This window comes from Numida meleagris, chromosome 1 (genome assembly GCF_002078875.1).
Source record: "Numida meleagris isolate 19003 breed g44 Domestic line chromosome 1, NumMel1.0, whole genome shotgun sequence".
Classification (NCBI taxonomy): domain Eukaryota; kingdom Metazoa; phylum Chordata; class Aves; order Galliformes; family Numididae; genus Numida; species Numida meleagris.
This window is the reverse complement of record NC_034409.1, coordinates 70,872,960-70,898,645: the sequence shown is the minus strand read 5'-3', so window position 1 is coordinate 70,898,645 and position 25,686 is coordinate 70,872,960. Positions and strand designations below refer to the sequence as shown.

Sequence of the window (25,686 nt, the reverse complement as noted above, 5' to 3'; positions counted from 1 at the left end):
AGAAAAGAAAAGAAAAGAAAAGAAAAGAAAAGAAAAGAAAAGAAAAGAAAAGAAAAGAAAAGAAAAGAAAAGAAAAGAAAAGAAAAGAAAAGAAAAGAGGAGGAATTCCACAAAAAATCATTTCAACTATAGACGTCTGGAGAAAGAAAAAGACTAAAAATGAGACACCCTCCCATCATGCTTTTTCTCCCTCCCTACCCTAAAAAACCACATAAAGGGAACATCTTGGGGCTTTGCTTTGGTCTGGGGGGCCGAGTCAGGTTACTGGTCATTTTGCTGAGGAGAGGAGATGGCTGTTAGGCAGGTATTGCAGTGGCCTTCTGAAGTCACTCTGAAATAAAAACTAGTGATAGTTGGCTTTGATAACTCACTTCTGATAGCGAAGCTGGAGAAAAATGAACCACAAAGGGAATACAACTTTCTTTTTTAATAATTAATTTGACTCTCTTTACTTTATGATTTCTCAGTATTTCAGTCATCTTTTTGATTTCTCTCTGTACAGCACGAAGGAGGAAGTCTTTGGGAAATAAAATGCTTGTCAGTGTCTTGGGTGAGGGAAGACAGGAATGAAACACACCAATGTGCTGATATTAACTTATGGGCCATCCTTGCTTGGGAAAGGATCAAAGGGAATTAGGCACAGATGAAATCCCTGATTTAAAGATCAAGACCTGTCTCATGAGGAGGATGCTGGCTATGCCTGCAGTGAACGCCATCAGCAGAGTGTTCAGGGACCACCATGTCATAAGTTGGTCTTTTGCTTATGAAAATTGGGTCAGCTGTTGATTTGTGCTTGGCAATGTCTGCATGCACAGAAGCATCAGGAGGTGTGGGGTATCTGAAAGTGCGTGTGACATATTCTGCTGCATGCTATTGGCTCAACTGTGACTTTTCTCCTGCTTTGCAATTTTGGAACCCCAAGTGGCAAGATCCAATCAGATGTGATACGAGGTGAGCTTATGAAGAGCTTGACACACTGAATGCTACATTAGCCCACTCATACATAGAATCATAGAATAGTTTGAGTTGGAAGAGACTCTTAAAGGTCATGTCGTCCAAATGCCTTGCAATGAACAGGGACATCTGCAGCTAGATCATGTTGCTCAGAGCCCTGTCCAGCCTGGCCTTGAGTGTCACCAGGGATGGGGCCTCCACCACCTCTCTGGGCAACCTGTACCAGTGCTTCACTACTCTTATCACAAAAAAACTTTTTCCTTATATCTAACCTAAATCTCCCCTGTTTTTGTTTGAAACCATTTCCCTTTGCCCTGTCACAACAGAATAAAACCTGATAAATTCTCATATTTGGAGATACTAGACTCTAGCTTTGGCTGCCTGCTGTGAGGGAAATGCATTTACATTTATCTGTGCATTCAGTCTAATGATTGAATTTGAACACAAGAAGAATGAAGAATTTAATGCATTACTGTTGAACTAGTTCTGTACAGATCATGTTTAATCCCAAATCTCCCCACCCCACAACACAATGATTATGAAGCATAGGGTGTATGACAGGCATCATCTCCAGGTTCTTCCGTCTCCATTACTGCACTTGCTTCTGTAGTACAACTGTTTCCTATAGGAAAACTGCATTGTTTCTGCAGCAGCCTTCCACCACTCATTCTCCCAGCTTGCACTTCCAGGCCCAGTGATGGCTGTAGACACCAGGCACGCTGTGACTGCTAAAAATCGTCAAGCGAGGAGTACAGGCCTATTAACTTTCAAGTAGTAATTATACTGAGAAGTTGAGATATTGTGACACTACAGAATGGGGTGTTTATTGCCTTTCTGGCAGGAGCATGCTGAGTGTCATGGCTGGTGAGCGAGTGCTACAAATCTTCTGATTATTTTCATCCTCTCATTTACATTACTTTGTAAAATCTCTTTTGGTGCCGAAGACAGTGATGTTATCTTCCTGAATTTAAATGTTATTTTGAAATGGAACAAATTCATTTTGTTCTGCTGAGGCCTTTTACTTACTCATCTGGACTGCTCATGTGCACCCTGGACCTGAGAATCTTCTTCTGCAGCACTGCCCAGAGTTCAATCACAAGCTAGAGTAGAAAGATTTATTCAGACTTCATAGAGTCATGCAATCATTAAGTTGGAAAAGACCTTCCAGATTACCAAGTCCAACCACCAATCTGATTTACTGAGTCCAGTCAATAAATTAAGTCCTTCAGTGCCACTTCCATACATCTCTCAAATAGGTCCAAGAATGGAGACTCCATCACCTTCCTGGGCAGCCCATTCCAACACTTGATTGCCTTCTCTGTGAATAAATTATTCCTAATCTCCAACCTAAACCTTCCCTGGCATGACTTGAGACTATTTCATCATGTCCTATCACCTGTTGCCTACAAAAATAGACCAAAATCCTCCTTGCTGAAGCCTCCTTTCAGATAGTTGTAGAGGGCAAGGTCTCCCCTCAGCCTCTTACCCAGACTAAAAAGTACCAGTTCCCTCAGCCACTCTTTAGAAGACTGGTTTTCTAATCCCTTCGCCAGCTTTGTTGCTCTTCTTTACACGTGCTTGAGCAACTCAACATCCATTTTGTAGTGAGGGGTCCAGGACTGAACACAGTGCTTCAGAATAACAGAGGTCATAGAATCATAGTGTATCCCGAGTTGGACCCCACAGAAATCATCATGTCTGTCTCCTGGTTCTACACAGGACCACACAAAATTTAAATGCTATATCTGAGAATACTGTCTAAATGCTCCATCAGCCTGATGTTTACTATAACACTTTTAGCCCAACACCTCATTTGTTCACCCACCACATTATGTATTTGTCTAGCTGCATGCCGGACATTTCATCCAGTAGATTACTGTGAAAACAGTATCAAAAGCTTTGCTGAAGTTCACAAAGACTATATCAACTCATCCCATGGTCACCTAGGTAGGCAGCCTTGTCATAAAAGGAGATTAAGTTTGTTAAAGAGGACTTTCCTCTCGTAAACTCACGTTGGCCATGACCAATAACTGCATTGTCTTCCAGGCATTTTTCAGTAACTCCCAGAATAATTTTCTCCACAATTTTGCCAAGCACTGAAATGAGACTGACAGACCTGTATTACCAGGATCTTCTTTCTTTCCCTTCCTAAAAATTCCTGACATTTGCCAGCTTCCAGTTGTCTGGGACCTCTCCAGATTTCCAAGACTGTTGAAAAATAATCGAGAGAGGTCTCACAATGACAACCACCATTTGGACATTAGTTCCTCTAATCCTTCTGCAAAAGTGGATGTGATTTGTGATATTCCAACATCTGATTCACATATTTGTTTTGCAGCAGCAATCAAGCACTTCATGTAGAAGAGACCATGTGAAGGCATCTTGGGGGTGGTGGCTGCTGCTGTTTGATAGCCTAGTTAGTTGGGGGGGCTCCTATACTGAGACAGCTGGAGAAGAGTCCTTGCTTCAGATCCCTAATGTGAAACAAAGCAGACACCAACAGCAACCTGTACCTTTGCTCTGTTGCATCTGTTTCGGGGGGAAAGCTGAGCCACCCAAGGGTGCTGTTTCCATTCTGGACGCAATTATGGCATGTAGCATTTTCTTTACAGGACAGCAACCGTGGCTGCTTTTCATGCATGCACCACTATGGTATGTCTTTCAAGACAGAGAAGATGATGAGGAGAGCTGGGCTGGAAGTGGTGGGAAACACAGAAAAGATCTTTATAACATTTTCCCCCTTTCATCACAAAAAAATGTTAGGTTATTACATATAAAAGCTTAATCTAATTATCAAAAGCATAACCATCTTCTTCAGAGATGGAAGATACATGATTTAAGCAATTTCATTTAAACACTGCAGTTGGAACACACTCCCCTCTGCAGAATCAATCCACTTGCAATGTCTGGTGGCTTTATCCTGCTGCAGAAAAGCCACAAGAGCCTCTGACTACTCCCAGAATGGTTTTTATATTCACAAAAACACAACAGAGGCCATGTACATGAGAGTAAAGACTGACTCCCAACACATGCAGACTGCTTCCAGACTGACAGTGGACATAAATGGGCATAAGCAGAAGGATGCAGCTTCAAGGAGTGCGAAAAACATTACAAAAAAAAGAAGACAACATTGGCAGGTGAAGTTAAAGAGAATGTGGGGTTTTTTTTGGAAGTTCTTGAAATAGAAGATTAATTAATGTTATTATTTCTATATTTCTGGGTCAAGAAATTGCCAGGTGAAGTGACAAAAATCCACCCAAAAAGACTCCTACAAGAGTGCCACAGAAATTTAGTTCAGAGATTAAAGATGATGCAGTTTGGTGTACTTCACAATTACTTTTTATTGTCTCATTAATTAAGTGGATAATTTTCATGGCAGAAGAGTAAGAGGCTGTAAAGTGCTTTTTTGGGTAATTACATGGGGAAGTGAAAAAATCATCTGAAAGTACATTTCATTGGAGAACCCAATCCATGTAATAGAAAGAAAAACCCAAAAGCCAGAAATCCCGATTTCCAGTTAGGCTTGAGAAGGTTGACATGAGTGTCTGGGCTAACAGTAGCTTATAATGGTTCAGTCTGAGGTGTGAAGCAGAAGAAAACGAACTGGCTGGCACATGCGGCTCTGTTTCTGAGGAGTACAATTCCCTTTGGCAGAGGAAGCAGTTTTGCCACCTAAGCATTCAGGTCAGGTAACAGGCCTAGATGCTCCAAACCATACGCACAAATCCTCACCCTTTGACTCATGCTCTGGGGACAGCAGGCAGACCAACAGTCATTAAGGAAGCTTCCATAAGATTATTACACCGTGGAGAAATTGGGGCCACAAAAGCACTCAGCTTTAATGCTCACTCAACTGTGTGTGCCATCTCTCCTAGCTCCAGAGGGATCTCTCCTTGCTTCTGAACAGTGATTGCAACACCGTGCACAGCCAAGTGTTGCCATCCCAAAGGAGATGGTGATGGAAAGCAGCAATGCATGAAAAATAAGCCTTGGAAGAAAATTTTTGCTTCTGTCAAGTTACTTTCATCTTTGTTGAGTTGGCACTTTCCAGCAGAAATATTTTTTCCAATTAGTTAATTATTTTTGTGGCAGAACTTCTGCCAGCTGTTCTGGAGAGGTATAGCCGGGGGTAGGTAGCAGGGCTACTGTCTTTCTGTGTGCAAGTACCGTGGCTTTTACAATACTCAAGACAAGAGACCCCAGTTAGGAGTAGCAGGTAGGAGAACTTACATTCCATTTCCATCGCAGGTTTGTGCATCTCCACCTCTGAGAGGCAAACCACAGCTCTTTCCACAATGTGACAATTCTAGGTAATGCCAACAGGACCACTGTGGAAAAGGTTTTTTTTTCCTCTGGTTGTATTTGGAAGTTTAGTTCCTTGTCTCCAGGACAATTCACTATTGAAGACACCAAAGACCAAAGCAATCTCCTCAGTTAATGGAGGGCTTTCACAGGCTTTCCAGTTTGCAAGCAAGAAGGAAACATTTGTGGCACCCCACACCTTTTGGTCCCCTGCTGTTCTTAGATTATACCAAAAGACATTAGAATTGTTTGGTAAATTAGGTGCAATACACTGAAGCAGTTTTCCTGTGTGTGCACAGATAAAGACAGAAATCAAACCCCTCCGACGCTGACAATGAGTATTACTCCAGTGGGAAAGGCAAAACACCAAATTTTGTATGCCACCCACACCTGTAACTGGACTCATGTGACTCTTACACATCTCACAGTCACACCTCCAATGGAGATGTGCCTACTTAGAGCTGTATGCATTGGCTTCTAACTTCTGTTTTGTGGGTAAAAATATTTGGAAATGAATAAGAGTAAGGACAGGAATGTTAGCTTCTGGTAGATCTTCCACTCAACACGAGCTTCTGATTTAAGAAATCACAGGTGCAGGTGGCAGCTCTGATTCCTCCCTCCAGCACCCCTGTTGCCATTTGAAAAGTGGCACATCTGCCAGGGTCATGAAGACAAATTATTCAGGCAATAAAAGGAAATTATTACACCTTCAATCTCATTGTGAGTTCAACTGGATCCCTTAATTAAGCACACATTTGACATCAGCAAAATATAGGGCTTGTCTACTATCAATAGCATCATGACTGGATGAATATGTTTAAGTTTGCAAGTTTCTGAGAGACTCTGATGGTCACAGAGTGCAGCATGCACTTGCAGTTGTTTGCACACACATAAGAGAGATTCATGTACAGAAGTTTTTTGTAAGAACCGTAAGGATACCCTTGGTTAATGAGATATTGTTCAAGCTTCCCACTCTCCTTTATAGATCCAGGATAGAAAAGTACTCCCTTCCCCCTTCAGTGCTCGTTGCTAGAGGCATCGTGATAATCAGACTAATCTTGGGACCAATTTTCAGCTCCTAACAGCTCAGTAACCTAAAATGCTTCGGCAATTTATTCTCTGTATATTGTCAGCTAGGTAACACTTGATTTCTCATTCCATGACTGCATTTTATTGTTTTAAGCTGAAATCCAGCATGTGTGTTTCCAACAGATTATCTCCATAATCACTTCCTTTTTGCTATGGAAATGATCTGAAAATTGTTCTTTGATATGAGAGAAGAGTTCACAAGGCCACACTGTACAAAACCTTGAATCGTGCAATTATCATTTGTAAAGAGAAACTATTATCAAAGTAACTGCAGGGGACACCTCCAGGACTCCTCTTAGAGTCAGGAAATTTGAAACATATATTTCTCTAACATGAATTTCAGTCCAAACCCTGCTGAATAATTCATGAGAGCTGATTTAATGTTGTAGTTATATCTGGCTCTCAGGATGAAGACTAGAGGCTTCTGCGGCAGATGAAGGATATTGCCATTTCCTTTGGAGTTGGAGGGACAGAGTTGGGGCCCCATCAGGAGGGTTTGGTACTTAATTTGGGAAAGTTCCTCCTCTATGATGGACAAGTTGGCAGGAAAAGGTTATAGTGGAAGCACTGCCACACTTGCTGCTTCTCACCACTGCCTAACAGGGAGGCAAGAGGGTGATGGGGAGCGAGAGCACCCAGTCCCCTGGCTCTACTTTGCTTCACTAGTGCTAGAGGCAACCAGAACCACGGCCTCTTGAGCAGCATCAAATTATCTACACCAAGGGATAACAGATGTTATCCGTTCTTTAAAGAAAGAAGCAACTCGAAGAGGAGAAATCACCATTTTGCTATTCATTTGGTAAATGAGAGGAACCACAAATTGCCGGGAAATGGTGGCTTACCATTCATCCCAAAGCAGTTTTCTAATGCCAAGTTTTACCTCCTTCTACAGACAGCAAAACTATGTGTTACATGTATATATTTTTACCAAGGTCAGAGAGTGGCAAAATGCTCAGGTTTTGTTGATTCTCAGACTCAGTCACTGGCTCAAAGCCAAATTCCTCCTCAGTAAGAACATACTGCTTATTCACAGAGCTGTGTTGCCAAGTCACTGTGCAGCACCAAGTAGAACTGTGTCTGTTTCCAGAATACAAGCTATGATGCTGTCACTGATAACTCAGATATAAAACCGAGATTAGTTGCAATACAAAACTCAAGACAGTTGTGTCCTTTGCAATATCCTTTGGCTGAAATGCAACAAACATGAACACGTTAATTATTCTTGTATTACCCAGCATTTTAGATTTAAATAGAGTCATGTGTGGTCATTACTCACAGATATTCAAAACCCAAAAACCTGCCTTTAAGAACACTTGAGGACACAGGGAAAATACACAACTATGATGTGAAATTTGGTCCTAATATGTCTTGCTCTAAAGCTTCTGTATTTTTCAAATTTTAATAATTGTCTAATGCTATAGATGACACCTACTGGGCAAAAGAAGGCCTGGCATATCCAGCATGCCACAGCCTTCTGAATACTTGGTTATTTCCCCAGATTTCTGACAAGAACAAATAATCTTCACCCAGCGCAATAAGGTTTTGTTGCATCTGTTAGGCAGGGAGGCAATTCATAATTGCTGAGATGATGGCCAGAAGTACAAACCTTCAACTAGCAACTAGAACCTTCAGGATAAAAAGGGCATCGTTCTTGCAGATGAGGGGATGGCTGAATTGTTCTCCAGAGATGAGTAGTTTTATTGAAGTACCCCTGTTTCTGCAGTTCAGTTCTGTACAGAAGCAGGAAGACCTGAACATTAGGGAAAATACTGCTTACCTTTTTCATACCATTAGTTAATTTGCTTTTGCTTTGTGGGCAAATATTATGATAACTTAATTACACCAACCCACTACTAATCAGTGTTAAACAATGAAAGAGTAATGCTTTAGAGTTCATCAAATACAAGCAATATTAATGGTACAGTTAGAAAGGAATACACTGCCTTTTTGTTAGCTAATTATTCACACTGAGACTAAGAACAGGCTTCAAAGGCATTAAAATGACATTAAGTATGTTACCCAAGTTGCTGTTATTATTGCTTTGTAGAGAAATCAATCTGAAGAACAAATTTCTATTAACTTAAACTGCAAAAGCATGCAGCCCAAACATCAGGAGCACTCTTCTGCATAAAACAAGACACTTATAGGAAAATGTAGTTCTAGAAATTTTGGTATCATAAAAATCAATTCCATCTTTATTAACTTACTACAGAAATCTCTAACAAACTTGTATTCAAATAAAAATATTAATAATAAAAAACTGTACAGTCAGGAGTGGTCCAGAACTTAGTTCTGCATGGTCCCAGAACATAGTGTCCTGCAGTGAGGTGTTCAGATCCTTAAACAAATAACAGTGTCACCTACTGTCATGACTTTTTTTAATTTATCAGAATGGCTGAAGTTTAACAATGGGTTTCACTTCAACCTATCGTATTTAACCTGTGCATGTTCTCTTATGAGAGGAGAATATATGCAACAGAGTGCTCCTCTCAACATCTTTGGTACTTGGAAAGGTATAGAATTGAAAAAGTCTTTTGCAAGAACTGCTTTGGCAGTTGAGATGCTCAGACCTCTCCTTCAGGCAGGCAGTCTTCATTTCCCTTTCTGGAAGCATTAAGGTAAGATCTCACCAGGCACTGTTCGGGAGTTGAATATATTCATGTAGAAATCTATTAGTAGTTCAGTGAAGAGATTCAGAGGCACCAGAGCACTCAGAGAGGCTGTTCCTTTAGATGGCCAGATCAAATTCAAGCCAAAGACACAGGCCAGGCTGGATGCTGTCATTCTGTTATATATGCTCTCCTGTGAAACCTGAAAAATATAAACATGAATTAGTATGTGTAGGCACATGCCCTGTGACTGAGAGACAAAAGACCCTAGTGTATCAAGAATGAGCCAATAATGGGCATAGATGCTAACCACAGGTACATTACTAGCTTCTTAACAGCCTGAGGACTGACCATGCAGCTGAGAGCTAATGGGGCCACCAGAGTCTGTATCCCTCAAGTACAAGAAAAGATGTCAGTAAGTCAAGCAAAAAGCCTGCACTGTCTCCTTATGCTAGGAAAATTAATTGTGTTGGGTTTTCTACATGGAATCTGCTGTTATTTCTGCTGGAGGGCAGGGAAGGATAGCAGAAATGGCTATTCCATCTGCTTGTGCTATGTCCTTTACAGAATAAAACTCCAGAATTCTGAAGCTGTTTGTAAAGGTTTAGAAGCATTTTATTTTTTTCCCACTGATGCACAACTTTCACTTCCAAGCACCTCCACATCCACCCAGTTCCTCTGACGCAATGGAGGTGAAAACAGACTGTGGAGAAGACATGCAGCACTGAAATCAGCTCTTTACCTGGGTGATGTGTGTCAAGGTTTTGTGATTTTTTGTTGTCGGTATTCCACATATTAACATCATGTTAAGCACTGGCAGTTAAAGAGTTAATGTCCTGGTTTCTGTGGACTGACTTTTTTGGGTGCTTGGTTTTCAGAGGGGGAGGGGAGGAGCTGCATGCCCCAGGGGTCTTTGCACCCAGAGGGGGCTGGTGAAACCAGCTGGCGGGCTGGGAGTTTGCTCTCTTCGTATGCGGCGAAGCACATGGTCCCCCTGCAGCTTGCGGAGTAAGAATCTCAGCTTTGAACTCTCTCTGTTCTGATTTATTGGCCTCAATTTCGATATCATATTTAGTAAATTAACGTTCCTCCTCAGATTGTTGCTGCTGTTTTATTTTAGACCCGTCTACGGTTTTCCTACCTTTCCTCTTTTCCCTTTGTTTTCCCCAGGGTGTGGGTCCGCGGCTCCCCTGCTGCATTAGCCATGGGACCGGGCTGGGCTGGCCCCTAAACTGCCAACACTTTTTTTTTCTCTCCTTTCTGTCTCTTCTGGGCCAGTGGGCCTGTGGGCCTGCTGTCCCCGTCTCGGACACAGATCCATAGATAACACCATGACAACGTGTCCTAAATATATCTGTGGATGTGAACCCTAAACCAGGTAGCAGAAATAATTTTCTTCCCTGTATAAAGTTATCAGGGCATTTGTGCATGTTTTGCCTCTTCTGCACTGCATGTATCTACTAAAGCCCAGTACGGTCTGGGTGATAACTTCCCTGCTACTGTAAAGGGATAGCAATTTGAATGTGCTTTTGGTTCCTCCTGACATTCCTCCAGACATCCTCCTGAAATCCTCCTTGACTATTAGGTGGATAAAGAGTTGGTTGAGTGGTCAGAGCCAGAAGCTTGTTGTCAACAGCTCTATATCCAGGTGGAGGCCAGTCATGAGTGGTGCCCTCCAGGGGTCTGTCTTTGGACCAGTGCTCTTCAACATCTTTATCAATGAGATAGACAGTGGTATTGAGTTTACCCTCCACAACTTTGCTGATGACACCAAGATGAGTAGTGCAGTTGACACAATAGAAAGGAAGGATGTCATCCAAAGGGAGCTGGACATGCTTGAAAAGCAGGCACGCAAGAATCTAATGAGATTTAACAAGGAAATCCCAGATACAAGTACAGACTGGGAGAAGAACTCCTAGAGAGCAGCCCTGCAGAGAAGGACCGATGGACAAAAAGCTGGACGTGAGCCAGCAGTGTGGTTTTGCAGCCCAGAAGGCCATCAACAGGGCTGCATCAACAGAGGGGTGACCTGCAGAGAGAGGGAGGTGATTGTCCCCCTCCCTCTGCCCTCGTGAAGCCCCATCTGGAGTATTGTGTCCAAGCCTGGTGTTCCCAGTACAGGAAGAATGCAGAGCTGTTGGAACAGAGAAGGCCATGAAGATGATCAAAAGGTTGGAGCACATCTCCTATGAAGAAAGTTTGAGGGAATTGAGCTTGTTTAGCTTGGAGAAGAGAAGGCTCCAGGGAGACCTTACTGCAGCCTTACAGTACTTGAAGGGACCTTACAAGCAGGAGGGGAATGAACTTTTTCCACAATCTGATAATTTTCCCCTCTTTTAGTTTAACATCATGATGTTAAGCTAAAAGAGGGGAAAATTAATTAGGTTAGATGTCAAGAAGAAATTTTTTACTCAAAAGGTGGTGAGGTGCTTGAACACATTGCTCAGAGAGGTTGTGGATGCCCCATCTCTGAAGGCATTCAAGGCCAGATTGGATTGGATCCTGAGCAGCCTGATCTAGTGGCTGGCAACCCTGCCCATGGCAGGAGAGTTGCAACTGGATAATCTTTAAGGTCACTTCCAATCTAAGCCACTTTATAATTCTGTGACAGGTAATTCAGCCAGTTCTTCCCAGGCTGATGGCTGCAGTTGTTGACTGGCAATAATAATGTGATCACTAAATATGATGTACAGGTTGCTTTGAAGTTGTTACCCTGGAATAGAATGGGATATGTAGGATGTAGGAATATCATTTAAATATTCCTATGTACTACAATTTCAAATGGAACAAGAAAGCAAAAATTGTGCTTATCAGCATCTCTCAATTTCTGGTTTTGCCATAGCGTTTCCTGAAAAGAAATCTTAGTAGTATTATGGAAAGTCTGACGGTGCTAGAAAAAAATCTAAGAAATGCTACAATCATGTAAGCAGATACACAAACTCCAGTTTCCCTCTATTCAGAAACAGGTTTTGTTTCCTCTGTCTCCTGCTCCTCTGTGTTCTACCTAGCAGGAAGCCTGCTTGATCAGCCATGAGGGGATATAAAATCCCTCAGACATATGAACAGGATGCTTTCTTTTCCTTAGGAGTCATCAAGAAACACACATGTGCCAAAAGGTTAGCATTTTCTTCCTAACCATATTATTTTTTTCCAGTAAGAGGTATTATTTTTCCTTCCAAACTTTGCCTTAACCTCCCAGGCCATTAGAGATACCATAGTGCTACAAATATTTAAGGATTCAATTGATTTTAAGGTCATGAAGCAGGGCTGGATAAAGGAAGGGAGTGCTAATAAGGACATACTGTTTCCATAATCACCTTTTCAGAGGATTGAGTTCACAACGTGAGAATAAGGGTCATCAGATTAAACAGCGTTGCCTGCTCCAGGACCTTATGCAAAACCCACATCATTCTCTCTAGAGTATGAACCATGTAGAGCTTGCTGACCTTCACGTAGTGCTCTCAACACACTGTTTAACTATAAAGAAAAAAAGCCAGCAAGTTGCTTTCATTCATTTAATATGCTTCAGATGAGATCAGCTCTAAGAAGAGTTCATTGTACTACAGCAATGTAGTACTAAACTACTACCAAAGTAACTGATAAGGGAAAATAATTAGGACAATGATAATCATTCTGTTAACAAGGAGACACAGACATAAGTATAATCCCAATGAAATTGGCCTTTGGATAGAGCTAAATGTGATAAGGTTAAGAACTGGTGTTTTGGCTCTGAGGTCAAGTGACCCATCCTGGTTACACCCTGGCTACCAAACAGCCTCTATGACTTAGAACAAATTATTTTTGACATTTCTTTCACTAGGAAGTCTCTAAAACAATGAGAGAGTGTTGCTGCAGCCCATCACCTTGGTGTTTTTTATAGCATGAAACCAAACACATTTGCTGCATACCCTAGGGGAGGTACTTTAGGTATAGATAAGGCAAGTACCTATGATAGCACAAAAGGAATTTGTATAGTATTGGAGGACAGAAAAAGGTGAAAGGAGCCACACCTGTTGCAGCTGTGTTTCCCCTAGTTTGTAGGGGTGCTCCCTGGCACACTATCCTGCTGTCTGTGTGCAGGAGCTGTCTTGGAGCACTAGTTTAAACACATTCAGCTCAAACTAGCTGCTTCCTTCAAATGCTAATTCTTCAGTCCAAAGCAACAGCACTACAACTTGCTGATAGAACTAGTTTTTTTTTTTTAATTCTCAGTCAGCTGTCACAAAGAATATTTCTAACTCCAAGATGAAACCACCTCTTTCAGTCCACTATCACTTCATGAACATTTCAAGGAGGCAGTCAGTGTTGAAACAATCAACAAAAATACCCATGACACAGCCTCTCCCCTGAGAGTGAAAATACATAATGTAAAATGAAACAGTGATTATATCTGAGGCAGAGCTACACTGTCTTGTCTGTGAGTCATCAATTAGCCTGACACTCCGGAATTCAAGGAAGACACTGCATGTTGTTTTATTCCAAATTGCAGAGCAATTCTTTCCTCAGCAGATTCGAGAAAAAGCGTGCAACCAAAACCTACTATTTCTCCACAGTAATTTTGCTGGCTCAACAAGAACTGCAAGCAAGGAAGCCCTTTCAGAGAATTATAGAAATCTGAAGTTGGAAAAGATTCACAAGGATAATCAGTTTCAGCTCCTAGCTCCACATAGGACCACTCAAAAATTCAAACCCTATTCTGAGAACACAGTCCAATTGCTTCTTGAACTCTGGCAGATTGAGGCCACGATCACTGCCCTGAGGAGCTTGTCCCACTGCCTGACCACCCTCTGGTGAACTTCTTAATATCCAAACTGGCCATCTCCTTATGCAGCTCGATGCCGTTCCCTCAGGTCCTGTCACTGTCAACAGAGAGAAGGTCTGGAGCACCTCTTTTATGAAGAAAGGTTGAGGGAGCTGGGCTTGTTCAGCTTTGAGAAGGCTCCAGGGAGACTTCATTGCAGTCCTCAAATATTTGAAGGGAGCTTATAAGCAGGAGAGAAACCAAATTTTTATATGGTCCAATAATGATAGGATGAGCGGGAAAGGCTTTAAATAAAAGAGGGGAAAATTAGATTAGATGTTAGGAAGAAATTCTTTACTCAGAGGCTGCTGAGGCATAGGAACAGGTTGCCCAGAGAAGTTATAGATGCCCCATTTGTAGAGGCATTCAAGGTCAGGTTGGATGGGGCCCTGCTCAGTATAGTCTAGTGGCTGGAAACCGTGTCCATGACAGGGTGGCTTGAACTAGAAGATCTCTAAGGACCCTTCCAACCTAAGCAATTGCATGGTTTGATGATTCTAAGAGATCAGCACCTGCCCCTCCACTACCCCTCTCCTGAGGAAGCTGTAGGCCACCATGAGGCCTCCCCTCACACTCCTAAAGGTTGAAGAAACCAAGGGACCCTCAAGGGTCTCCTCATACATCTTGCCCACTAAACCCTTCACCATCTTTGCAGCTTTCCTTTGGACTCCCTCTCATAGTTTTATGCCCTTCTTGTACCAGTGTGCCCAAAACTTCACATGGTGCTTGAGGCAAGGCCACATCAATGCAGAGCAGAACTGAGCTTGACCAGCTAGTAGCGCTGTGCCTGATGCACCACAGGGTACAGTTAGCCCTTTTGGTTGCCAGGGGATGCTGTTGACTCATGTTCAACTCATTGACAACCAGAACCTCCAGACCCCTTTCTGAAGGGCTGCCCTCCAGTCTCTCATCACCTGTTCATAACAATGGTAATAACTTTATCCTTCCCTGAGGGGGATCTGGCTTCAAGCTACTTCAACTCCTCCAGTATTCCAATGCCAGATTTCTTTCTCAAACCCCACAATCACATTCACTCCATTGACAACACTACCATGAGCAATTGGTATTTTCTTCCCACACAAGACCATCCAATATCAGCATGGAGTTAGCCAACCTCTTTTTGGACTCTGCTAACTAGCTCATAGCCCAGAGGTGTGCTCTAAGAAATACAAATCATATGAAATATTTAACATTTGGACTAACCCCCTAGACTTCCTTTGATTCCATCACAAAATTACTGTCACCATTTCAAGTGAGAATACACTTGCTCTGTCAATTTGATAAGCCAGTAAAAGACCATTCTCTCAGGATCTACATTTTGTCTTTGAAGGAGCCACCTGAACACCACAGAAAAATGTTACAAGAAAGAACAACACGGTTCCAGCTTGTTCTCTTTCCCTCTTTAACTAGAATATGTATAGAAAAATCATTATTTATTTTTTATTTTATTGAAAATAAGTCATCTAGAAGTCTTTTTCCTAGCCTTCAGATAAAATCTGCAAATTCCTACACTCATAACCGGACACTGAAGATTTAGTGCCACATCAAATGTAAAAATACATGTCCATCACCCACATAGTCAGCTTCCTCCAGCAAAACTGTACCAGTTTTTTGGATTCCACATACTTTCATTCCAGCACCCTCATGGATACTGCAGGAGTGACACTAGACTGCCACTATCTTACATATTGAACTTAAATAGTGAAATGACAGAAGGTAGAAACATCCAATTACTATCACATTTTAAAATTATAAGGACATCACTACCTTTAAACTTTGTACTCACAATCATCAATGAAACTCCAAAATATTTTCAGAAGAAAATCACTAGATATTAAATATCCCCCAAAACTTACTGGAAATGCAAGTTTCTATCCCCCACTCTCTGCTAACCTTGCAGAGGTGCCAGCTGCTTGTGTCTTGCTTCACCAGGCTGTCATCTAATCTTTCCCAGTGTGACCCATCCCCCAGCCATCTCCAAGCTTTACCGGTGCTAAATTGGACTTTTAAATTGGACAAGTGATTGAGATAAAACATTAATTCACAGCAATTCAGAGCTTTTTTTTTTTTTTTTTTTTACCAGTTTGTACTTGGCTTTAACTGTGCTGCTTCAGTTTCACATTTTGAATTTGGCAGGTTTTTGCCATAGCTGCTTCAGGCAAGTCCGCCACCATTCTTCTTCATCAGTCATGAATAAAGGGACAGAAAGATGCAGTAAAGAAGGAAGTGTCTAAATATAGAGATGGGGGCTATACGAGCTGTTCTGCCCCTCACTTCCGGTTGTCCGATTTTCCCTACAGACCTCAGTTCAAGTTGGAGCTGCAGATCCCTCTCTAGCAGCCACATGCACTGCAAAGTGGATACAGAGAGCACAGACCTTTCACAGCATGCTGGGCTCATTACTGGCAAAATAACTGCCAGACTAAGGTTAAGAAGTATGGACCTATTTTTGAAACGCAAGTCTTCTTCTGTAACTTCTGTAGAAGTTACACTGTCTTGCTGTAGCACCCTCGGAGTAGAAGGAGAGATTTCACTCGGTTAGGGGGCTGAGATAGCAGAGAAAATACCGTTGTTTTTTTTCCTGCTTCCACAAGCCTGTATCAAACTTACAGTATCCAAAACCTATATCTAGTGATTACAGTTCATCCCACTTCATGAAATTACCACAAGTATCTCTTGCTCTACTCAAGGTTGAGCTCATGGAAGAATTAAATTGGCTCTTATATGTAAGAAGGTTGATGCTTCCAGGTAAGAACTAGGATTAGTGGTAGAGCAGTCTACATTTGAATTGTGTCAGCTTGTGCAGCACACTAATCTGCAGTGAATAGAAATCTCTAGCTTCGAGATTGGTTCACATTTCCTTGACCTTTCCACATGCAAATATTCCCCAAGACATTAAAGATGAAAAGCTATGGATCAGCCAAAATTGCAGAGCTGAGCGCTAACATCAGTTTGACATGTTACTTTATATAACAAGGAACACTCAAAAATAATGCTATGTTCTGTTGCCCAATTACAGAAAACACTATGTAGTATTTTTGCACACCTCATTAACATCTCAAATGCTCAGCTCTTAAGAAACGCATTGAGATGGTCCATCTATTACTGGAACAAAGTCACTTACACGATTCATAATACTGAGGAGATGAACCAGTTGCTAAAATAATAGCAATGACATGAGGATTTTCTTAATAGCATTAGAGTTCAGCTAAGCAACAGTAAATGAATGTGTGGGTATTACAACAACCTTGTAAGTGTTGTCTGAGCAAGGGTCATATCAACGTGTTTCCTTTGATCTTGCTTTTCTGTAATGTTTCAGTACAAAAAAGGATTAAATATACTTGTTTTTGAAATATGCTGCTGACTGGAATATGGCGAACATAGTTGTATCCCAATAACAGTTAATGAGAGTGAAAATCAATGTCATTCCATATCTGTCATTACTTTGGTGGGCTCTTAAGTCTTCCAAAGGCTAGATCCCTTTATTTAGACATCAGCTAAACCAGGATTCTTAATTTTAGGAACCTGGGCTTGAAAAATGCAATTTGAAGAAGATAATACATTGAATAAGGTGGGAGGGAGGAAAAATTACACTCCTATTACTGTCTTTTCCTGCACATAAACTGGCAACAACAGGATGTTATTAGGATCACTGCAGAATGACTGCAATTGAAGTTCCCCAAACTCCCTCACTTGCTGGGTTACCAAAAACAAGTTAAAATAATTCATTTATTCTGAAGTATACCAAAATTCTGCAAAATGCATGATTAAATATTTTTGTTCAAGAATGTACTAAGTTACAGAATGAAAGGCTACTTTAAACAGGAAAATGTTGTTTTTGAAGTTAAATATAAAATATTTTGCTGATTACTTTCCCAAAGGTCATCAATACTTTTATAATTTTCTAAAGTCACACAAACATATACTTAATGTTTTGGGTGCTCCAAACTTGCACTTTGGGGAAAAAATGATTTTATGTACTTTTTCTGCAGCACTAAAAATCATACAACTAGTATTTTCAATAGTAGTTGTACTAAAACTAGTACAACCCCTCCAAAATAGGAAAAAAAAATCACTGAAACATAAATTTGTGAATGGGTAATGGAGGAGACTGGACTTTTAAATATTCCAGTGAAGGCACAGTTTCATTTAAATTCACACAGTAGTATTTCTTACATCTAAAGAACTTCATGGTGACTGAATGGCTGATACCGTTGTATAGCACCAAGCTGTATTAGATTTAAATAAACGATTGGTACTACTTCTGGAATTATTTCCTATATACTCACCATATGGAGAAAGCATATCAGATATTTCAGAACAATGTAATTATGTTCAGGAAGTCCTTGAATGATTTGTTTACATCTGGTTACTCGTAAACAGCTCTCCACACCTGCAATATCAAAGTCAGTCTTAATTTAACCCCAAAGTATCAACATATTACCAAGAAATAACACCTTATTTGTATTGGCTGGAATTACTTTAGCTATTCATTTGTAGAACTGACCACAAAAATCACTTTTATTAATGTCTATATCCATGAAAATATTTTGGGCTATCTCTTAGTATAAGTCTATCATATTTAGTATTCTCAGATATATGGCTAAGACTAACTTCCAAAATATCTCCCCCACTCAGTGAAATAGCCAAGGTCTTGTTTTGAATCCCATCATCTCTTCATGCATTTAATCCAGATGTCTGCTTTTTATACCTTGATTTTATTCTTGCTGAGACAGTCCTGCAAAGCTGTCTTTTGGCACTCTACTAATTCCAAACACACTTCTGTGATTCCGCAGGAAACTCTCCTTTTTTGGACAAAGGTTTATGAGATGGACATTTGGATGAGTAAGAATTTTCTAGAGATGAGCCAAAGCAGATTCATTAGCACATTTCTACAGATGGGGAGAACTGAAACCAGACCCCAGACTCACTGAGACAGTCTGGGTAAGAATTATGCTAGCACTGGAATACATTTTGAATGTTGTTCCACATGATTTTTTTAATTATTATTATTTTTTTTCTGGAATATTTTAATAAACTTAGTACTGGAAGTTTAACACCTAGCTGGAAAAAGGACTGATGATTACAACCATATCTGACCTAACTGGCTCATTTGTGCTAATGTTTTTTGTCCATCTGTTCCATTTTTCTCTCTCTGATGTAGGTAGAGATTCATATAAGTATGTCTGCAGGCACAAAATTCCAGCATGTTAAAAGTTCCCTTAAGCTCTGACTTAAATACATGAAGCTATGCCCCAGTGAGCTGTGTTGATATTTTTACTACTGCAGAGCTATCAGTTCCTGTAAGACACAAAAATGTGAGTCACGAGGATTTTTTTGTCAGCCTTCTGCAGGGTAAATAATTCAGGAAGTGTAGCAATACTGGGCAAAGGAACTCATTAGCAGCATTCACAGCCATATAAGAAGTTCTTTGAAAACTACAAGCTTCAAGTTTCTTTTTTTTTTTTTTTTGTCAGTCACTTGGCTAATTTATTTCCCAGCTCCTGTCAATAACTCTTGTAAAAATGTTTCAGGTGAGACACTAAAGAGAAAAGCTTCGCTATAATTTCAAAGAATTGTAAAGAAGTGGCAGTGTATTTCTGGGTTTGCAGGTTAAGAGATATAATAGATACATCACACACTGCTTTCCAGAAGCCAGAATGAGAATTTTCAAATAATCCCAAGACAGCTATCTGCAACCACATCTCTTCAAAGCTCCCTTCTGCATTGTATTCACAGAGAATATGACTTTGCTGCAGTCCAGAATGGCTCTCAGGCTTAGCATCTTTAAAAAGTAGGATGTCACCATAGCATCAAGAAACTATAGTGGACATCACACTGCATAACAAAAAAGCCCAAGGAGAAATTCTCTTTAACTGCATCTTTCAACAACATACTTTGCCAACATTTAAAACACCGATAAACAAAAATAACATGGACTGAAAGCTTCATGAATGTTTTTCTATGCAAAAAATCTCAGCATTACTAGGAAATGCATCGCACTCCAATTCTTTTCAGGTGTTTTCTTTTTTGCAAATTGCTCTAGCACGAAGTAACATAGTGTACAGAAAGACAGAAGATTAATTCAGTAAAAATTAGCATCTACCTATCCTTTTTCCAAACTTCATCTATCCTTTACTCTGCTCTAAATGACTATTTTTACTCAGTTTCTACAACCGACCTGCGAAGAGACATATATATTTTTTTAACATGCTGAGATAGTTTCTCTGTAGATAGATGAATCCTTGATTTTAAAGACTTTTGACAAAATGCTACATATGTGTGAATGCACCTGATTTTGCCTGCCATAGCTTTTCAGCCTTTTGAGTAATTTCAGTTGTATTTGATAAAGGAGGTTGGAGGTCCCCAATACAGAAGGCATTATGTTATCTTTTAATTCCTACAGATAGTTATCAAAATTCTGATCATTGTATATACTTACTTTTTTTTTTGTTTTTTTTTGCATTTGTAATTCCTACATGACAAAGTAGTATCCAAAATGGCAATAATATTCATAAAAATTTTGGACTTCTCTAGTTTGAGCAACTTGTGCTTTGGAAAAAGATATTTCCAATTTACGGCAAGGTTCACAGCTCTGCCCCACAAAAGCTGTAAGAAAAGTACTTTCAAAACTGGAACTTTGTGTGTGTAAAAGCAGATTTTTATTCTCCCTGCACTGCCAGCAGGGGAAATTAATTGAAAAAAAAGAGGGGAGAACAGTGTCCAAAGGACTGATTTTTCAGGTCACTTTTCTATAGAGGATAGACTTCTGGTATTGTGCTATTTGTCATGCATCTGCTGGTTGCCACCATCATTTAAACTGTTGGAACAATTAGATCAGATTTGAGAGAGGAGTAGATCAGTGTCTAATACATGCCTACGCATTTTGTGGAATTAGGTAACTGGGTAGAGAAGACAGATCCTAAACATGTCCCAACCAAGAAAAAATGCTGCAGTGTGATATCAGTTCTCTCTAGGCATTAGAGAAGACAAAAGAAAGCTCATGTTTGAGATGGAAATCTGTGTCAGTCCAGGCTTCATTAGCTCTGCTAGTCACTGGACTATTTGTTCTTACAACCCTCTGAATGCACAAACACAGTGAAAAACATTGAGAGTGAATATTGGTATCAGGGTATCAGGCAGTGCAAATACAGGGAATGCCAGAATGATAGAGAAGATAACAACTTATTTACCATAGTTATAATAGTCTGTAACATCTACAAAAACATTCTCTAACAATATGATGTGTTTGTACTTTTGCATTGAAGGTTAAGCCAAACCCCCCAAAAAGAACAGTGATGGTGCTAGGGAAATTTGTTCCCTGTATATCCAGTATGGAGCTACCTGTCAACTTTCTGAGCATTCATGATACTCAACAAAACAGTAGAGCTTCTGATTCCCGTCTCAAACTCCTTGACAAGATACTTTATCCACCATCCTCTTCTGGGTGGAATCCCACCTTGTGCTCGTACAGATTATGTTGTTGTCCATTAATAGCTGCAGTGAAGGTATTAATAAAGTTACACACCCACAACTGAGCTGTTGTGGTTAATAAACAGCAGTGAATTAGCAAGGTTCAATTTACTTAGCTGTATGAATTTTTCTAAAACTGTATTAATACTCACTGGTAATTCCAACAATAGGATCATAACACTCAAAGGTTAGCAGTGGCTGAGGAAGTTCTCTAAGGAAAGTCTTTAGGATAACAGCAGGAATATGGATATCATGGTAGTCATCAAAATTTACAGGCTTGCCTAAAAGGAGGAAAAAAAGAAGTGTGATCAATCAAATGTTTTACTTATTCTCTAAACTACTGTACAAAAACTGTTTCACACCACAGTTTGAAAATTTACTGGCTTTCTAGCAGCTGGTAACTCCTACAATTTCATACAATTTCATATTTTTCAAAGCTTTATTAATCTTGCTGTAAGTGATCCTCTCCATAAACGCGTACTGTAAAATTACTTCATGGGGAAGTCACTGACTTTCAAAATGACTTCATTACATTTCATAAATTATTAGGTAAAATTGAATTTCTTTGCCATAGCCATGGAAGAACACCAGAGGCAAAATGACACGAAGGCACTATACTTGGCAGTTTTAACTAACTGCAGTGACTCAAACTGCACGGACGAAATACAAGTGTCTGAGAAACCAGACCATTTTTTACTCAAAACTCAACATTCTTTAGTTGCTACAGTTTTTGAAAACTCTGACATCAGTTGATGACTCGCAATTCAGTAAGATTTAAACTATCTTTTGAGCTTCTGTACTAGTGTTTTATTATGGTATTTTAGGTTACAAATGACTTCATGATTAACTAATTATAAAAAAAAAAACAACTAACATCTCTGCTTCATCAACTGAAAGAAGAGCAATAAAGCCCTCACACTGTTATTAACCTGTGGCAATTTTTATAATGACAGCTTACCCTGATTGTAGAGCTTCTGAACATCTTTGATAGTCTGGATGCTGGCTGACCTTCTGAAGAGGCCCTCTACTTGTAGTCCTGAAAAATACAGTTATTGTTCCATCAGTAACATCTGTCACTCTCTTGTTTTTCTTCATAGATTCAGTTGAAAACAAAACAGAGGAAGGAGGTTTGAGAACAAACCCATTTGGTACAGTCATTGTACAAAACATTGTAACAGTGCCTAAAGCATTTTCTTTAATTCCACTCATAGAAGTACTACCACTTTTACATAAGTGTTTTACAAGTGACATGTCAACTATATTATTTTCTTTAAAAGTAGTTTTCAGTTGTGCCTAGTGACACAAAAGCAAAGATTTAGATTCTCCAGGCTGCTTATGCACCTCATCCTCACTCACTGTATCTGCAAACAGCCACACCTGCTGTTCTGCAATTCTAATTTAAACACCCTAAAGCCTTTAGCAAGCACAAGAGAGTATTTGCAAAAATTCCCCGTGCTACTACTTCTGTAAGTGGGTGAGACGAGATCTAAGCTAGGGGATGCTTTACAGCATCTTTGGGTTGAAGAGTCCTTACCATTGGAGGGATATTAGCCTCCCCACCTTCAAGTGACTTTCGAGCAAACCCCTGCTCCTTCCACCTCTCTCTGGAAATCAATGGGACTTCAGACTCTGCCTGCCCATGATATTTTGAAATACCCAATTCTGGTCTTTCTAGGCATTTCTGAAATATGCATCATAAATTTCAGGGGGAGTATCTGTTTAACTTGGTTTCATGTCCTTGACTAACGGAAATCTGTTTTCAGCTACAGAGGAAAAATGTCAGTAAACTGCATACAATCAAGGACTGAAATTGGATTATAGCTTTTGAAGTAAGTTATTTATCTGATTTATAATGCAAAACAGTATTGGGACAAGAAGTGTTACTTTTTTTGAGACGTGCAGTGCTTCTTGCTTTTGAGTTTAGTAAAATCATAGTTTCCTTCTCTGTCTCCCTCTCTAGTTTGTGTTCTTCCTTCCACTTAGTAGGAGATAAAATTTGGCTCACATGTAGTCGCAATTTGAGATTCCTACTGGAAGCAGACATCTGAAATATTAGGCTATCTGACAAAACATAGCAAAAATAGCAGCCTTTTTGAGAAGGGTGGCAGACCACCCACTGACTTGAAGAGGCTGTCATTCATTTTCTTTACATGAATGTGGAAAAGCAGATGATTGACTTTTTTTTTCATGCTAGTCTTTCAGCAGCTAAGTAGCCAAACTGAAAGTGATGCTTGTGTATCTCAACTGAAATATGTGCACATCTATTTGCATTATCAAGAGTTGTTACGGTGTTCTAGAAAAATATGGAGTCATGCACTAATATACACTAATATTCTAGGATAGAATTATAGAATCACCAAGGTTGGAAAAGACCTCTAAGATCATCCAGTCCAACCATCCACATATCATAAATATCTCCCATTAACCATGTCCCTTGGTACAACACCTGAACGTTTCTTGAGCACCTCCAGCAACTCGTTCCAGTGCCTGACCACTCTTTCAGAGAAGCAGTATTTCCTAATGTCCAACCTGAATCTTCCCTGGAGCAACTTGAGGCCATTCCCTCTAGTCCTATTGCTAGATACTGTCATTCTTGTAAATTCACTCAGGTTGCATACAAAAGAATATTAATATAAATGAAAAACTAATAAAGATTCCTTAGTCAACCTCTTCCTGATAGAATGTCATTTACTATTATTAATATGAATTTAGATCAGTATACTAAAAGAATTGGTAAGGTACAACTGAAGTAAATTTTCAGATATGTTTCAGAGACTTTTGCAAAGAACCCTAAGTCTACTTAAAAGTTCCCCACTCACTAGAATTAGAAGCTTATCTAGAACTTAATTGAATATGGCACCTTAATTTTTTTATCTGAATATGTACGTTTTTGCTTCTTGAACTCCAGTTTAAATATTAAAACTTTAGCTCATGCCTTCAAATCTGAAAGGAGTATGAAATCTCATACTACACTAAGAAGGACGTGTGTGTTTACTAAAGGGACCTAATGGATGGTGATTATGATCTATTTGAATGATTCTTTTACTGTCAACCAGATCATCTTCAATTGAATAAAGTTACTGCAAATGACATCACTGTAGTAAAACTGTTCCATTAAATTTATAGTGCAACATGTCTAACAGCATGGCTCTGGAAGTGGCAGTTCTGAGCAGCTAGTTTGTCAAGGCATTGCCGTCAGCCAACAAGAAATGTAATAATTTTCTTACTATTTGTAGAATTTTATGCTGGCTGTAAAAGGACGAGAGGTTGACATGACATGTAGAAACACTTCTTTCAGAAGATGGACATTATAAATGCTTAAATTTCAGTTTGCAGGAAGTGGTTTAATAGTTAATGCTTTAATCTGATGTTAATCTCACTGTATAAACTACAGTGTAATAAATATCCATTTTTAACATGTGTATTCCTTTACTGGCTGTGCTTTCAAGAGTCTAATTAAAGACATGAATCTCGAGTTCAGACAGCAGCTGTACTTTCTGGTCCTGCATCCCATCAGTGTTACTGTAATGGCACATAACACTAAGCTCTCGCTGGATATGTTGTTTGGAAGTGTTTGAAAGGAGAAAACAACTATTCCCGCATTTGCAGAAATGTAGGATATGGGCGAAATTTGTGATACTTTCAGAATTAAATTTCCAGAACGGCTGAAACTGGATCAATGTATAGTAATTTTTTTGACCACAGGTGGTAACAACCAAATACCAGTGTAGATATTTCTATTCCTTACATTTGTGGATACCCACATGTACAACCTATTCAAGTAACATGACTAACTAAATGTAGGTTAGAGTAAAAATTCTTAGGGATAAAGAAAGATACATGCTCTTTCTAAAGTAAAGAAGCTACAATAACAGTCTTATTCTTGTATAAAAATGCTTAAAACAGAAAATAATGCATTACAGTGCTTTTTAAATAAAGCACACGCAATAACTTCAGCCCACTGGTAAACAGAGATATGAGTCATCTGCAGTAATGCTATTGAAGGTGGAAAACAATGAGCGTGCGTAGAAAGGCTTTCTGCAGTGATTTTTTCTGACTTGAGTGATACATATGAACAGAGTGGGATCTTTTTTAAGAAGTCTGCAACCCTATTATTTGCTCTCAGTGCTTTCTGCACTTCACAAGGGCAAGGGAAAGCGATCTGAAACATCATTTGAATGACAGGGCTGCACAGCATTTCCCACATCATCTAACTTGAGCCACATTAGCATATGCCCCCAACTGGAGTCTCCTAATAAGGGATGGGAAAGGGAAAAGGGACCTGAAGCCTCTTGTCAGTGATTCAACCATGAAGTGTGAGTACTAGCCTGACACACAACCAGGACACACATTTGCTAACCCTGGCTCTTCCTGTTCAGTCAATAGTGGGGAAAGATCAGCCCATGGTACTACCATAATTAAGCACTGTTTAGCACTACGTACCCCCACTAAACTGAA

General features: G+C 39.9%; 1 protein-coding gene across 5 annotated transcripts in view; it reads right to left on the bottom strand.

The window, feature by feature from the left end:
* Nucleotides 4,276–25,686, bottom strand: part of ARHGAP8 (Rho GTPase activating protein 8) — an 83,132-nt gene continuing 61,721 nt past the window's right edge. For 4 of the 5 annotated variants that reach the window (XM_021392844.1, XM_021392837.1, XM_021392830.1 and 1 more), the window contains 4 exons: nt 22,187–22,264; nt 21,381–21,509; nt 18,045–18,148; nt 4,276–9,156 (listed from right to left, as the gene is read on the bottom strand). In XM_021392844.1, the coding sequence (XP_021248519.1) occupies nt 8,959–9,156; nt 18,045–18,148; nt 21,381–21,509; nt 22,187–22,264 (509 nt within the window). In that variant the 3' untranslated portion in view covers nt 4,276–8,958. Of the gene's footprint in view, nt 9,157–18,044; nt 18,149–21,099; nt 21,253–21,380; nt 21,510–22,186; nt 22,265–25,686 lie in introns of those variants that run through there. The other variant, XR_002437404.1, reaches the window with a different exon arrangement.